At 37.7% G+C, this 14,442-nt stretch overlaps 1 protein-coding gene across 1 annotated transcript in view; it reads right to left on the reverse strand.

Annotated features, from left to right (window-relative positions):
- INO80 (INO80 complex ATPase subunit) overlaps positions 1–14,442 on the reverse strand; it is a 129,783-nt gene that overhangs the window by 80,782 nt on the left and 34,559 nt on the right. Inside the window, exons 6-13 of the mRNA XM_072808387.1 lie at positions 14,293–14,413; positions 12,995–13,209; positions 6,870–6,923; positions 5,866–6,069; positions 3,231–3,426; positions 1,897–1,964; positions 1,281–1,490; positions 720–800 (exon numbers count right to left, since the gene is read on the reverse strand). Coding sequence (XP_072664488.1) covers positions 720–800; positions 1,281–1,490; positions 1,897–1,964; positions 3,231–3,426; positions 5,866–6,069; positions 6,870–6,923; positions 12,995–13,209; positions 14,293–14,413 — 1,149 coding nt within the window. The remainder of the gene's footprint in view (positions 1–719; positions 801–1,280; positions 1,491–1,896; positions 1,965–3,230; positions 3,427–5,865; positions 6,070–6,869; positions 6,924–12,994; positions 13,210–14,292; positions 14,414–14,442) is intronic.

Below are 14,442 nucleotides of genomic sequence, written 5' to 3' on the forward strand. Positions count from 1 at the left end.
ATACATTATAACAAGAAAAATGGTGCCTAGCTCCCACATCTGCATACTTAGTATAATATCCTATGTTAATAATAACACAGCAAGGAATTTGCTCAGAAAACATCTTGAGAAAAAATACCAAGAAATTAGTCCCACCCTCACCACTTATAGGTCCTAATTTCTATCATTTACCAAGCAGTTATGACATCCTGACTTTTATGCGTTGCTTTCCCTTTTATGTGTTACTATTTTCCTAAAATAGTAACAATTTTACTATTATTGGAGTTTTTGCTTTTCTTCTATACATATTTTCCCATTTAATTCTCGCAGAATTCCTACAAAGTAGATATTATCCTCAGTTTGTAGAAGTAGAAACTAACCTCAGGGAATTAAAGTGAAGTCAGAACAAAAGAGATTAGATGAATTGAATTGCCCAAGTTCACATTGTTCAGATGCGGACTTGGGTCTTCTAGTCTAACTAACTACAATGTCTTTGCCCTATACTAAAGGCTCTGGACAGGGGACAGGGGGCAATATTTCAAACCACACATTCTCAAGAACTATTTTAGTCTTGAAAACCAAAATGCTTCACCATACTGTGTCACCCTGTAATGACCCTGAAGGCAAGGAGTCAGTCCTACTGTCCTCATATGCTACAAAGCCTAGCATAGCGCTTGATAATGGCTGATTCTCATCCCTGAATCTAGAGTGGGGAAGACAGAAAGACTGCATTTACCCACCTCAGCTAGATGGGCCAGAAGGGCAATACTCTGTACTGTTTTACCAAGGCCCATTTCATCTGCAAGAATGCCGTTAATGCCCTGGAAAAAAAAATGCAGTCAATACCTCTCACATTCCATTACACAGAGTTCAATCTACTGTTCAAAAGAACTAACCAAACTATCAGACTTATTTAAACAGAAGTGATTAGAAATATCATTTCAGCACTATTACCCACTAATGCGATGATTACTTTTCCCAACTCCATAGCTACAACTGTGAATCATGATATCTGAGGTGAAGAGGCCAAAGCCAGGTTTTCAGCTAATTTCATCCAGGCAAAAAAACAATCAGGTTTACCAAGACCACCGAAGACAAACTATGTACAGGATACAAACATTCTCCAATAAAATTTCACGTTAAAAATATAAAGACATCTTTCTGACCCTTGTCAAAGGGTAAAGCTTTTCAAAAGGGATGAAATTTAAAGCACTGTCTTGTGCTCATTTCATAATACACTGAACTGACGACTTTAGGAAACCAAGTAATGAAAGAGTGGGTATGACAGTTCTAAAATTCACCTGTTCATAGAGATTTGCCAACCAATTCATGCCTTTCAGCTGATAGCCTTTTAATTTGCCATTAAAAATTGTCGGCTGTGGAATATCTTCCCCAGCCCGGATAGATGGGTTTGCCAGGCTGTAACTCTCCCCAAACCCAGTGCCAGACTTGTTTGCTGCCCGTAGGGCAGCTGCTCGACTTTCTTTTGCATCTTCATCAAATGACCTTGTCTGGAAAATAAAAACACATTAGAAGAAAATATGAGGGAAAAATGAAATTCAAATAAAGTTCATAATGACAATATATCTACCTTGTGGTAAATGGAACAAACTTTCTGATAATATTATGTATATATGTATATATAATATATTATGTATAAAATACAATATATGAAATATTACTAATATTTTTAAATTAACAATTAAATTAAGAATATGCTTTTGATGAGCAGCCACTAAGCCATATTACATGACTACCTGCTTCATCAAGGAATTTGCTAAAAATCTAATATAAAATTTGTTTGGATGGGGCTGGTGGGAGAAGGTCAAGTTTATACTGCCTTGGATGCTGTTACATGGGGTTCCTATGCTGTATAGTCTTTACTTTCTTTACTTACTTTAATTCAATCTAACTCACCCGAGCTTGATGAATATGATAAGCATTTTCAGCATTCTTCAGGGCCTGGGCTTTGAAATGGTTACTATCTGAAAAGGAAAACTTACAGATTATCACATGCTAACTGATCTCCTTCAAAGATACAACTCACACAACACTGTCAATCCCTAACTCCCTCAATTTACTCATCCCTAAGCTGACAGAGGATGAGAGAGCAGAAAAGTTCAAATTACATGACAGAGGTAAGGACCTAGAAGTGGCGATGAAGGTAGAGGGTTGCCATGATCTCTAGCAGCCCAAGCCAGCTCACAGGAGCCACCAGGAAACTAAGCTCATCTCCTAATCCTGGGTTTCTTGCACAAAGCAATGACAAAACAAAGAAAAGCAAAACAATGAGGATTCAAAATTGTGATAGGTTTTTTTTTTTTTAAGATTTTATTTATTTATGAGAGATAAAGAGAGAGAGGCAGAAACACAGGCAGAGGGAGAAGCAGACACAAGGAGCCTGATATAGGACTTGATTCCCAAGACCCTGGGATCATGATCTCAGCCAAAGGCAAACATTCAACCACTGAGCCACCCAGGCATCCCTCAAAATTGATAGATTTCTGCTGGGTGAAACTACTCCCAAAGAAGAAATAAAGACATGTGCAACCCCCAAGATCCTTGCAAGCATGCTCATTCTTTTTATTCTGAGCTCAATGTGATCTTGATCACTAGTTTCTGTAAAATTCCCCTCAAACTTCACCCCAATTCATTCCTTCCCTTGTGGTCATAAAAATACAACTGAGAGGCGTCATGACTGGGTCAGTTAAGCATCTGCCTTCAGCTCAGCTCACAATCTCAGGGTGCTGTGATAGACCCCCCCCACATTAGCCTATGCTCAGCAAGGAGTTTGCTTGTCTCCCTCTCTTCCTGCGCCTGTGCTCTTTCTCTCTCTCAAACAAATAAATAAAATCTTAAAAAACAAAACAAAACAAAACTCCACAACTCAACAGTCTCCTTCTCATGCTTGACTTGTATCACCAAGAATCTTGATATGTGACGTGATTTTCTCTGCTGAGACAGAATCAACACCCTCCATATTTCTACTAACAAATCAAAACATATAAAATATTCCCAAACTTACAAGATCATATAAACACACCCTTTCCTTTTTTCCTTTTCAAATTCTTTAATAGAAGTTATTTTGTATGTTTGCTTATACTTTCCCTACTCCAGTGCAATAAATTCCCCTTTACTAATCATTACCTACTGATCAAGATAAAGCTTGTAATAATAATAATAATGTGCACAACTTCAGATATAAAAAAATGGAGGGTACCCACTTCCTTACTTCCTGATTCAGGACTCACCATAATCCTCCTGTGTGATGTTAACTACCACCCCTCCACCAATGTCAATTTGTCTTTGGGTAGAACTGTCTTCCAGTTTCCTTAGGATTTCTTCTTGAATTCCATCATGACCCATGTCCCGTTTGCGACTCATGAAATGGGCATACAACTCTGTCTGGGTGATTAGGAAGTTCAATTTTCGCTGCTGTCTCTTGGCCTAAAGGGGAAAAAAGTTATTCACTAAATAGAGTCAAATCATCAATCACATACAAGATGTGATCAATAGAATTCACTAAATCTTATATATAGTTTGCATGTAATTCTTTTACACATTCTTTACCTTTAGAAAAGTAATAACTGCTAATGCACAATTTTACTATAATCAAGTCAGTGGACTTACAGCAAAGAATAGCCTTCACTTATATCTAATAATAACATATATTTGCTCTCATTTACAACATGGTATCTTTTCTTCATTAGGCTTGTGTCTAAAATGCTTATTTCCAGGATGCCTGTGGCTCAGCGGTTTGGCCCAGGGCGTGATCTTGGGGGTCCCGGGATCGAGTCCCACATCAGGCTCCCTACATGGAGCCTGCTTCTCCCTCTGCCTATGTCTCTGCCTCTCTGTGTGTGTGTGTGTCTCTCATGAATAAATAAAATCATTTAAAAAAATAAATAAAATAAAATCATTTCCTGGGACACCTGGGTGGCTCAGTGGTTGAGTGTCTGCCTTCGGCTCACAGCATAATCCTGGAGTTCCGGGATCGAGTCTGACATTGGGCTCCCTATGGGGAGTCTGCTTCTCCCTCTGCCTATGACTCTGCCTCTCTCTGTCTCTCTCGTGAATAAATAAATAAAATCTTTAAAATAAATAAATAAAATTTTAAAAACAAAATACTTATTTCTTTATTATATTACTTTCCTAGAGTGGCACTGAGACACCAACTAAACTCAACCAATGCATTTTATTCCATAACCTGGGTGTAGATGCATGTGTATAGCTTTAGTATCTTAAAAAATGTAAACATGTTAAAAGATCTTCATCACTGAAAGTCAAAATAAGTGACCAGGAGCTATGAATTATTTTGAAAGTCAATGCAGGAGATATTTGAGAATAAGAAGCCAATCAAAAGAAGAAAACACTCCCAAAACCAATGTATAGTTATCTGTGATAATGATCTACAAAATATGAATATAGCTCAAATACAAACATACAAATATATACTTAGTCATTACTCTGCATTAACTATTTTATAATAAAATTCATATGACATACAGCTGACTTATCCTTGATCCACTATCTCCCCAAATGAAAAATAAAAACATAACAAGGAGGTTATTAGCCAAGAAAGGAGACCAGTCCTAAAGTATTGTACATAAAACTGTGCTTTCTCTTTAAGGTTTTGCAGTACTTGAGCCAGATTCAAATCAGTAGGAAATCTAAAAGAACAGTTCAACAAAACAGGGAGTTATTTTTCAAAATGGATACAGGTGTTTATGTTTAGTATTTAGCAAAGCTAATGTATTATCAAGAAAACCTTTCCAAATTAAAACAAAAAATATCTCCTTTAATATTAAAAAAGTCAACTGCTACATGCCTCAAGGAATAAGGTAAATTAAAGGAATAATAAAGTTCCATCACAAATAGTTTTATTCCAAAAGATTGGAGAAAGACATAGACATAACCATGAAGGAAATTCATTGGTTAACTATCAAAAAAACTGAGAGAATGTCTCACAAACTTAAGACTACAGGTCTGGCTGCTTGAAAAATTTCAAGATCTGTGACTAACTCTCAAATGCTTCTAAATCTGGTAAGTATTCTGGATAGCATCAAATGTTTCCTAACACACTAATATGTTTATCTTACATGTGAAGATAAAGGTTACCCAGGGGACTTAAGAGAACTGGACAAAGTCCATATTCATCCTCAACGACATGATAAGGAGGGAAGATCAAGAGCTCAGAAGAGGCCACAGCTCACAGCTCTGCTCTGATAGGAGTTCTACCCATACCTGAAAGAAAACATCAACCAATCCCTTGATTCCTTTCCTCCAGACCTTAACTTTCCTTCCACACATCACAATTGGTTTGCCCATGGCAGCACAGGATTTTTGTTCTCCTACTCTCTCCTCTTGCTTCCCCGAACAATCTTTTCACCTACATCAGCTGATATCAGGCTTAGAAGAATACTGGCTGAGAGTTAAACCAGTGAAACAGGTGGGGGATGGGTCTCAAAACTGGACTAGTTGTCTATCGTTTCTATCTGGCCCTAAATTTGGCAGCCAATTCTGCCCTTCCAACAAGGTAGAAACTGCAGCCAGTACCTGGAACCAAGCCAAGATAAGCTGTATGCGGTGTTCTTTTTCTTTGGTTCATCTCTGTTTTTTTCTTTTTTTTGGTCCTCAGAAATATACAGAGGAATAAGGCTACAAAGAACAGAAAAACTTCACATAGAAAAAGAGAGGTGAAGGCTAGAAAGAGGACCTCACTGAAAGGATAAAAATCAGTTTACTCAAGTTACTATCCTCAAAATTATGCCTTTAAATGATTTTTCAATGATTTCATTGATTAACTTATAATGTATGTAGTACATACCAATCTCTGGTTATGGCTGCAGCAATCAAGGTTTTCAAATTTTTATATTACAGTCATACCTCCCGCATTTCCTCATCTAACTTCCGCTGCTCCAAGGCCTCCTTCTCTGCACGCTTGCGGTGTTCCTTCTCCACCTTCTCATACTTCTTCCAGTAGAGAAGCATTTCCTTGGTGAGGCGGCGGGCACGAGGCAAGGTCTCTTTACAGTTCTTTTGGGCCTGCAAGGCAGCTCGACGCACCTCTTTCATGCACTGGTGGGCAAGCTGCAGATGACAACATTCACAGAAAAGAGAACACCCAACAGCAGGGCCAGTTCTCCCTGAGCTTTAAGCCACAGCATTCCTCAGTCTGCTCAGTGCACACAGTCTTCCTAGGGTCACATCTCTTTCTCCCCCAATGTGACTCATGTCCCCACATGGTACTATGACCCAGATCCAGACCCCAAGGCAATATATGGAATGAGAAACCTATATATTTATAGCCTTAGTAGATGAAGTAAAGAAGTATAATGATCTGAGATACAGTGGGAAGTTACCAAGTATTACATGCATTAATAATAATAGTTATTAACACATTTATTATATGCTAGGCCCCACTCTAAGCCTAACATATATTAAACTAATTTATTCTTCACAAAACTCCTTATGAAGTTGGTAGTATCAACATCATTTTACAGATGAAGGAACCAAGGATGGGTGACTAGCCCAGGGAAACAGAACTAATAACATTACCTCATCTGATCTCACAGCTTTCAAAGTTGTGTTACTTCCCTCTAAAAGGAAGGTACTGATATTAACACCATCATTTCTTAGATAGACTGAGACTGAGCGCAAGAAGCTTCCACAATCTGCCTAAGGTATCAGAGCAGGTTATGGTCTCATCCAAAAAGGTTCAAATACCAGAAATGTGAGGAAGAGTAATTTTATTTATAAAATAAATTGAAAACATTTAGAAATCCCCTTAGTCACTAGATTTATTATCGACAGGTCACAAGAGACAAATGCAGCAAACATTAACGTGTTGCAGCATAACATAAAATGGGAAATATAAAGCTAAAATTTACCTTTCGGCTATTGGTGAGAAACAGGTTACGAGCTGAAGCTTTCTGCTTGTTGGCCTAAAATATTTAAAAACAATTATTTCATTTAGGAGTCCTTCTGAAATAAGATTATGTAAACAGACACGGTCTTTTATTCCAGTCTTCAAGGTTTAAAAAAATAAAGTCATCCAAACATACCAACTCAGAAACACATACAAAGCTACTAAAGTAGTATTGAGAAAAATAAGCTAGTGCTGTGGTTGCCTTAAATAGAGTCTTTTGTATCCTTTTGGAAAGAATTTAAGTTATATTTAAGACTTGAAGTGGACTAGGAAAATATAACAACATATCCAACATACACCATCCTGACTAAATAAAACACACTGCTTTCCGGAGCCAATCTGCAAAGAAGCTGAGATAGCAGGCACTCATATGCAGAAATTGTTAGGAGAGGGGTAAACTAGCCTCTCCATTTGTGATTCTATCCTTCAGCAAGGACAAACCTGCTGTTACTATGAATTTCTGCCAACACTTAAGCTTCAGCTTCTCAAACAAAAAAGTCCAAGGCAGATCTAACACAAGATGACTCCGCAGCCAACAAACCAGTCATGAGCTGCTTATTTTGTCTTCTAATTCAGTTAAAACAAAAAACTCAATAAAGAAACCTGATTTCCATGATGATCCACATGGGAGAAGACAAAGCATAGGCACAGCTGAGTGAGTGAGTCTCTAACTGTTAAAGAACACTCTCCCTAGTTCTGAAGAAATAATGGGTGCAAAGTTATAGATGGCCAAAATGCCATTTCTGCAAAATTCCCACCTCAGACTGTCTGCTTCTGGGAATTTTTAGGCCCTTTATCAAAAACTTCCTTTTACTAATGCTTAAGCAACTACTGCCACTTTAAAGACAACAATCTCAAATACTTCTATTGAATTCCTGATCATCAGAAGAGCATCATTTTCTAAAAATTATTTTTATTTGTTTTTTAAAGTAATCTTGATACCCAGTGAGAGGCTGGAACTCACGACCTGTAGGGTAAGAGTTGCACACTCTACACACTGAGCTAGCCAGGTGCCCCAGAAGGGCATCATTTTGAAGGCTCTTCACCAGATACAAAGAGGGGTTCCCCATAACTTTTATCAAGAATATTCCTATCTAGGGATCCCTGGGTAGCGCAGCAGTTTAGCGCCTGCCTTTGCCCCAGGGCGCGATCCTGGAGACCCGGGATCGAGTCCCATGTCGGGCTCCCGGTGCATGGAGCCTGCTTCTCCCTCTGCCTGTGTCTCTGCCTCTCTCTCTCTCTCTGTGTGACTATCATAAATAAATAAAAATTAAAAAAAAAAGAATATTCCTAATTTTTTTCTCCAATAATACTTATTAATTGGTATGGGGAGAAAAATAGTAATTATAAAGTAGAGAAGCACCAACACACCAAGGAATAGAAGTAGTATCATCATACTGGGATAGGTGTGTCATGTGCCTCCTAATGTGTCATAAAAAGGATACATATCACTGCTTTGGTAATCCTGCCCAAAATGCAAAACCCAAATCTTACCATGAGGAATCACATGAACCCAAATTCTGAAACATTGTACAAAATAACAAGGGTATACTATTCAAAAATAAAAGTCATGAAAGAGGGATCCCTGGGTGGCGCAGCGGTTTGGCGCCTGCCTTTGGCCCAGGGCGCGATCCTGGAGACCCGAGATCGAATCCCACGTCAGGCTCCCGGTGCATGGAGCCTGCTTCTCCCTCTGCCTGTGTCTCTGCCTCTCTCCCTTTCTCTCTCTGTGACTATCATAAATAAAAAAATAATAATAATAATAAATAAATAAAAGTCATGAAAGAACACTGTGTCAGATTTAAAGGAGATTAAAGACATGTGACAACTAAATGAAACATGGAATTCTAGATTGGATCCTGGATTGAATCAAGAAAAAAATAAAAGCCCTATAAAGGAAGTTATAGAAACAATTGATGAAATCTGAATATGGTCTGTGGACTAGATAATTTTTATAACTGCACTGTGGTTCCATATGAGTGAATGCCCTTTTTCTTAAGAAGCACACATTGATATTACAAGGAAATTCAGTACAAAGTGTCAAACTAAACCTCAAAATGGGGGGGAGGGGTAGGCATATATGTAACAAAAGCAAAGGAAGCAAACAATTGCTAAGTATGAGTAAAAGTAACATAGCAGTTCCTTGCATTATTCTTGCCATAACGTTTTAAAACTTGTTTTGAACAAATTTTAGACTTACAGAAAAGTTGCAAAAAATAATAGAGTTCCCTTACCATCCCTCCTGTTTTTCCTAGTTTAAGCATCTTATATAACTAGAATATAATAACTAAAAAGGAAAATAACACTGGTAAGATATTAACCAAACTACAAGTCTTACTTAAATATTAACAATTTTTCCACTAAAATCCTCTTTCCTGTTCCAGGATTCTGTAACAGGATCTCATGATGTATTTATTAGTTGCTTCTCTCCTTAGTCTCTTCCTGTATGTCACATTTCTTCAATCTTTCTCTTATGGCATACTGAACACTTTTGAAAGGCACCAATCAGTTACTCTGCAGAATGTTCAAAAATTTGTGCTTTTCTGGTATTTTCTCATGACTGGAATGACATTATGCATACTGGCAAGAATACCACAGAAATGTGTTTTTCTCTGTCTCATGTCAAGTTCATGATATCAAAACCTATCTTACTAGTGGCTATTTAGATCATTTGAGTAAGGTCGATTCTGCCCCAATTTTCACCACAATAGTTACTCTTTTTGTGCTAATATGTGTGCTGAGTAGAGGCTTTTAGTTTGTCCAAACTGGTTTGTGCAAACTGTTTCTCCCCTAACCTTTTCTCTTCTAACTTCAGCCTTCATCAATGGATCCAGTCTGCAACAATTATCTCTGTGCTATTTGTATAATAATGGTTCTCTACTTCCTTCTTTCCTTCTGCACTCATTAACTTGAATTCTACCACAAGGAAGAGAGCTACTCCTTCTACCTTACCTATTTGCTTATTTAAAACAGTATGGACTCATAGGTATTTCTTTTAATCTAGGTGTTAAACTTCAGTACTATCTTTTCCTTTTTTTAAAAGTTGGCTCCATGCCCAACATGGAACCCACTGTGGGACTTGAACTCACAACACTGAGATAAAGATCTGATGCTTAACCAACTGAGCCACCCAGGTGCTCATTATCATGATCAATTTCGGTGCTCAATTATTCTGACTTTGAGGAGCTCCTTCAGATTGCTTCTGTATTCTTTTTTTTTTTTTAACTTTGTTATTTATTTATGATAGTCACAGAGAGAGAGAGAGAGAGGCAGAGACACAGGCAGAGGGAGAAGCAGGCTCCATGCACCGGGAGCCTGACGTGGGATTCGATCCCGGGTCTCCAGGATCGCACCCTGGGCCAAAGGCAGGCACTAAACCGCTGTGCCACCCAGGGATCCTGCTTCTGTATTCTTTTTGACAATTCCCCATACCCATCTTTCTTCAGGCACTTCTTTACTTTCTGGCACTACAAGATGTTTAAGGCCCATCTTGTTATTTTCCCTGCCAAATTCTGGAATAAACTACTTTTTCAAGGAGCTCTGGTTCCTTTTAGAAAGGAAAAGGCATTTAGAAATCAAGATCTGGGTACAAAAAAAAAAAAAAAAAAAAAGATCTGGGTACAAGATATACTCACTGTTACTAGGGTCTCACTGTTTTTAGGCATTCTTAGCAAAGAGCTAGAAAATAAGTATTTACGCATACTTGCGTATGTGTACACACACAACTATATTTCTGTACATATCTGTGTGTGTGTGTGTGTGTGTGTGTGTGTATCTCTAAGAATTTATACTGATAGCTCTGATTTCAATCAAATTTCAAATGCTTCACTTTAGTGCTCCCAACAGTGAGAAACTGGCTGTTATCTACAACATATTATTTGTTCAATTTCAGTATACATATAAAGTAGTTTCAAAATTACCAACCCACTCCTTTATAAGAAACACTTACTATGTCAATCATAGCATTTATGTACCATTCTTTTGGTCTTCAGCCTTACATATCCAGTCCTCCATTACTTCAGTGAGTTCTCTTCTTTCCCTGAAACTTGATTATTCATTTCTAACACAGTTAACATTTGTTCCTGTCTTCATTCCACTTTGCCCACATGGCTCCTCAGCCTCCTTCTTCACACACATCCGATTGGTTTTAATTGTTTTATTATTGGGGTATGTTAGAAGTATATGAAATATTACTAAGATTCTGAAAGTCAGCCCTACATACAAAAAGATGTACCTGAAGACTGCCCCCAACGTTGCTACTAACCTGATTCCATTCCCTCCTTTCTTTCTACACTTTCCCCACCTGTACCCTATAAAAAAAAACTCTGATTTCTAGTTTATCCTTCTTGAATCTCTTTTGCATGAATGACGATTTGTGTGTTTTCTTGTATTCCTGTTTTGCTTATATCAAAGATAAATAACTATAGATACCTATTTTTGTTTTGCTTTTTTTTCTGTATATTTTTTAATTGGAGTTTGATTTTCCAATATATAGTATAACACCCAATGCTCATCCTGTCAAGTGCCCCCCTCAGTGCCTGTCACCCAGTCACCCCAACCCCTTGCCCACCTCCCCTTCCACTACCCTTGTTTGTTTCCCAGAGTTAGGAGTCTCTCATGTTCTGTCACCCTCTCTGATATTTCCCACTCATTTTCTCTCCTTTCCCCTTTAATCCCTTTCACTATTTCTTATATTCCCCGTATGAATGAAACCATATAATGTTTGTCCTTGTTTTGCTTTTCTCACTTAACAGTGCAACCTAAAAATTACTCTGTATCATCTCAGAAAGGTCCTCAACATTATTTAACTACAGCATAATAATCCACTGTGCAGATCTATCATAGTTCAATTCAAGCCCCACATATAGGTACTGAAGTTGTTTACTTTACTTTGCAATTAAAAATAATGCAGTGGGGCAGCCTCCGTGGCGCAGCGGTTTGGCGCTACCTGCAGCCCGGGATGTGATCCTGGAGACCGGGGATCGAGTCTCGCTTCGGGTTCCCTACATGGAGCCTGCTTCTCCCTCTGCCTGTGACTCTGCCTGTCTCTCTCTCTCTCTATGAATAAATAAAATCTTAAAAAAAAGAAAGAAAGAAACTTTTCCCATACCAAGGTTAAATAGAAAAGTAATAGTTTTATTCTAGTCTTTATACGATTTTTTACATTGAGAACCATAATACATTAGGAGTGTATGTGTGAAAAAAAAAAAAAAAAAAAAAAGGAGTGTATGTGTGAGAAACATCTAATTTTATCTTTTCCCAAATGGCTACCTAGTTGTTCCAGCACAATTTATTAAAAAGTTCATTAGTCTACTCAACTGGTCTATTTACCTATTCATGTGGCAGCACTACACTGTTTTAATAATAGAGATTTATAGTATATTTTAATGTTTGATGGGGCTTTTTCAGTGTTTCTCCAGCAATTCTTATACACTGACCTTATCCTGGAGTTTAGTATCAATTTTTCCAAATTCAGAAAATATCCTGTTCATGTTTCTATTAGGATTGCACATAATTTATAAGGCAATTAACAAAGTAAAATGCAAATAACCGGTGAATCTGAGTAAAGAGTATATGGACATTCCTTGTACAATTCCTGGAACTTTCGAGTTTGAAATTATATCAAAATAAAATGTCAAAACCAAACAAATTAGAAGAGCAAAAAGAATGCTTATACATCTTTCTCTTGCATCATTCACATTTTTTCCTAATGTCTGTGATTATTCACCAACATCAAAGTATTTAAATTCTCCAAGAAACTCAACTTCACCATTTTGATTTCCTCTATTACCACCTATCAATTTGCTATCACATCTCTACTGCTATTAATAAGAAAACTGCTTTCCTTTCTTAAAGAGGTTTCCCTCCATTTTTTGGACAAGGAACATCATACAACTGTCTTGTGAATTCTGATCAAAATCTAGAAAAAGAGTTGACTGACGAGAGTATTCTTCAACATAATCTTCATTCCAAGAAATCAGTTTCCTTTCTGAACACTGTGAAGATATCTAGCTCTCACAGCTCCTCTTTAGAGGGGTGGGAGACAAAATATTGTTGCCATCTCCTATGCTGGAGGCACTCACGTACCTTTGGTAGTTCCTTTTTCACAATGCTAAGCCATACTTTTCTGCGACGAGCATTAAGCTGCTCGATGGATAAGTGCTTCTTCTTGGTGCCAGGAGGAGGTGCATCATGAGAGAACTTGGCAAAGACTTTGGTCTGGTGGTGATGGCAACGAGGAGATTCTTCAGAGGAGAGTTCTTCATCCCTTCGCCTTTTTTTCTTCACTTTTTTCAACTTGGCTGCAAAGGAAAATGGACCCTGAGAACCATGCATTTCTGCCCTTCCGCAGAAGACATCACAAACAACCTCATCACTTTAAGACAGTTCAAAGTGTTTTCCTCATTCCACCTGAGACTGGCAAGGTTTATCTCTTGATCTATTTAGGCCCATTAATATTCCAAGAGGAAGATCTCACTAACTTGGAAAAGAATACTGGATACTCCCTATGTTTACATGAAAGAGAAACACAGAATAAAACCTAAAAACTGAATTTCTGTTGAACCCAACAACAGGAAGGGAGACTTACAAAGTACCATGAACTCAAGTCATGGCCAAGAGGAAGGAAACATTTCTACTTGGCGGCAATGTAAGGTGATTAAAGAGAAAGAACAAAGAAAGAAAAAAGCACTCTAATAGGACATTCCAACCTGTGAAGAGAAAAATTACACACAGAACAAAAAACTAATTTGTAGGGGGAAAGCGTAGAGGATGAGAAAATAGAGATAAACTAGAAGATGTGGGAGAAAGGGAAGAAGGCTGAAAAGAATTTCTGATAGAGTTCATACATTCAGGGGAATAAAATCCGCCTTGTACAGATAGTTCAAAACTTTCCCTTCCTATTTCCTTCCCGATTTCCAGCTGCTTAGAGCTTAGTAAGGGAGGAAAACACACTTCCTGGCAAACATGCAAACAAATGCTATACAAGATTATCAAGAAGTGATCTATTTTAAATTTCCACGTATGGCAACAATTATAACTTATTCCCAACACTTCAGGTTGCTCTTCATACTTTTCTGTGCATAATACCAACTTCTTCCTCTCTTAGAACATTTTCAACATTTGGAAGAGTGTGTAGAAAAAACGAATAAACTGGCTTAAACCTTTGGCTAAGAATCCATAGTCCTTATGTCTTTATAATTTTAGAAAAGATCATAAACCAAATATGAAATAAGGTTAATAATACTACTTAGAGGAGACCAGGGTTTTTCAGAGATAAAGCGAGTTTCTACTTCATGGATTCAAATGTCCAAATGTAAAAATAGGCTACATACAACATTGAAACTAAGAATGAGTAAATATGGAAGGCAGGTCAATATGCTCACCTTTAAGTTTCTTTTCCTCCTTGAATTTCTTTTTTTTGGGTCCAAGTAGGTGTCGCTGTTGCTCATAGAAAGGGTCATATGTGGAGAGCAGGCCTGCACTGTAATATTGGTACTGCTGCAACTGAAGCAGGCAAAGATAGGGAGGCTTAG

This window comes from Canis lupus, chromosome 32, assembly GCF_048164855.1.
Source record: "Canis lupus baileyi chromosome 32, mCanLup2.hap1, whole genome shotgun sequence".
In the NCBI taxonomy this organism is placed as follows: Eukaryota; Metazoa; Chordata; class Mammalia; order Carnivora; family Canidae; genus Canis; species Canis lupus.